This window comes from Hipposideros armiger, unplaced genomic scaffold, assembly GCF_001890085.2.
Source record: "Hipposideros armiger isolate ML-2016 unplaced genomic scaffold, ASM189008v1 scaffold_354, whole genome shotgun sequence".
Taxonomy (NCBI): Eukaryota; Metazoa; Chordata; class Mammalia; order Chiroptera; family Hipposideridae; genus Hipposideros; species Hipposideros armiger.
Window position 1 is genome coordinate 77,621 of NW_017731704.1, and position 1,199 is coordinate 78,819.

A 1,199-nucleotide genomic window follows, 5' to 3' on the forward strand; every position below is an offset into this window, starting at 1 on the left:
ATTACCAGTCTTCCTGTCACAACCCTTCCAGGACCCCTGTGTTTGCCTACTGAAAACCCATGTTCTTTTATAGAGATCATTCTCTGGGCTCCCAGACCCCCAAATTCCCTGTCTAAATGGCTCTGACATTATTTCCAGGGGTCTTCCTTAGATCCATCCTGATTCTAAGGGGAACCTCATTACCCACATGCATACCCCTGGGCCTATGAGAGACCAAAGGGGGCATTTTATCAGGGATTGGGGGTACACCTGGAGGTTGGCCATGCAGGCTGAAGGGACCACACAAGTACATATATACGAGTTCCCTTGTGCTAGATGGATTCTGGACAGAAAGAAAAAAGGTATAGGCCAATAGTAGGGAATTAGATTCCTGCATGAAAATATAAAGTGACAGAAATGAAAAACTTGAACCTGGCCTTCCTAGTCATTGCAAAGCTGTATTTGTTAATACAGGAGATGGAACATATATAATTTAGCATCTTACTGACTAGATTTATAACTTTAAATATTTAGACTTGTATCATGTGGGCACCTATTTGTACTTTTGCTTCAGGACAAGCAAATGTTAGGGGTTAGCTTGCAAAAAAGCAATGGAATTTACCTACTCGAAATGTGATCATTCATAAGGTACAGCAGGGAACCTCGTTCCTGCTCTCGGCGTGGCAAAATCGAACTTTTTCTCTCAAGATTTCAAGTGCATAATAAAGGAAGAACAGAGTGTTCAGACATCATTGGCCAAATTCCATAGTTTAAAAATTCAGAAAAAGATAGCAATCCTTATTAACCCTTATCTTATTATTACATGCATCATCTTTGGAAACAAAAATTCAAGCACTACCCTACCTGCTGGTTTCTCTATGGTCCATTTCCCAAGAGCTGTAGTGTGTCTTTGTTATGTTTGTAAAGTAATCATCATGGTACCTAGGCCTTTAAGTCAATGGAAGCTCTGATTTAAATGAGTTCCATGGGACCTAAAGCAAATTAAAAAACAGATTCAATATCAGGAGTAATTTTAGACACTAAACTTTTAAGTTCCATATAAATCACTTAAGCAAACTGGGTCAAAGAAAATATCCTTGATAATTGACTGATCTAATGTTTTTGAGAGCCTAAAATATCCTTAGTGTTGACAAGAGACACATCACATTACCCTCTAGGGGGCTCCACTCTGGAGCAAGAATGACCTTGTAATCACAATG

At 39.3% G+C, this 1,199-nt stretch overlaps 1 protein-coding gene across 1 annotated transcript in view; it reads right to left on the bottom strand.

Annotated features, from left to right (window-relative positions):
- Nucleotides 1–874: 874 nt before the first annotated feature.
- LOC109392893 (membrane-associated guanylate kinase, WW and PDZ domain-containing protein 2-like) overlaps nucleotides 875–1,199 on the bottom strand; it is a 71,862-nt gene continuing 71,537 nt past the window's right edge. Inside the window, exon 2 of the mRNA XM_019661592.1 lies at nucleotides 875–971. Coding sequence (XP_019517137.1) covers nucleotides 952–971 — 20 coding nt within the window. The 3' untranslated portion in view covers nucleotides 875–951. The remainder of the gene's footprint in view (nucleotides 972–1,199) is intronic.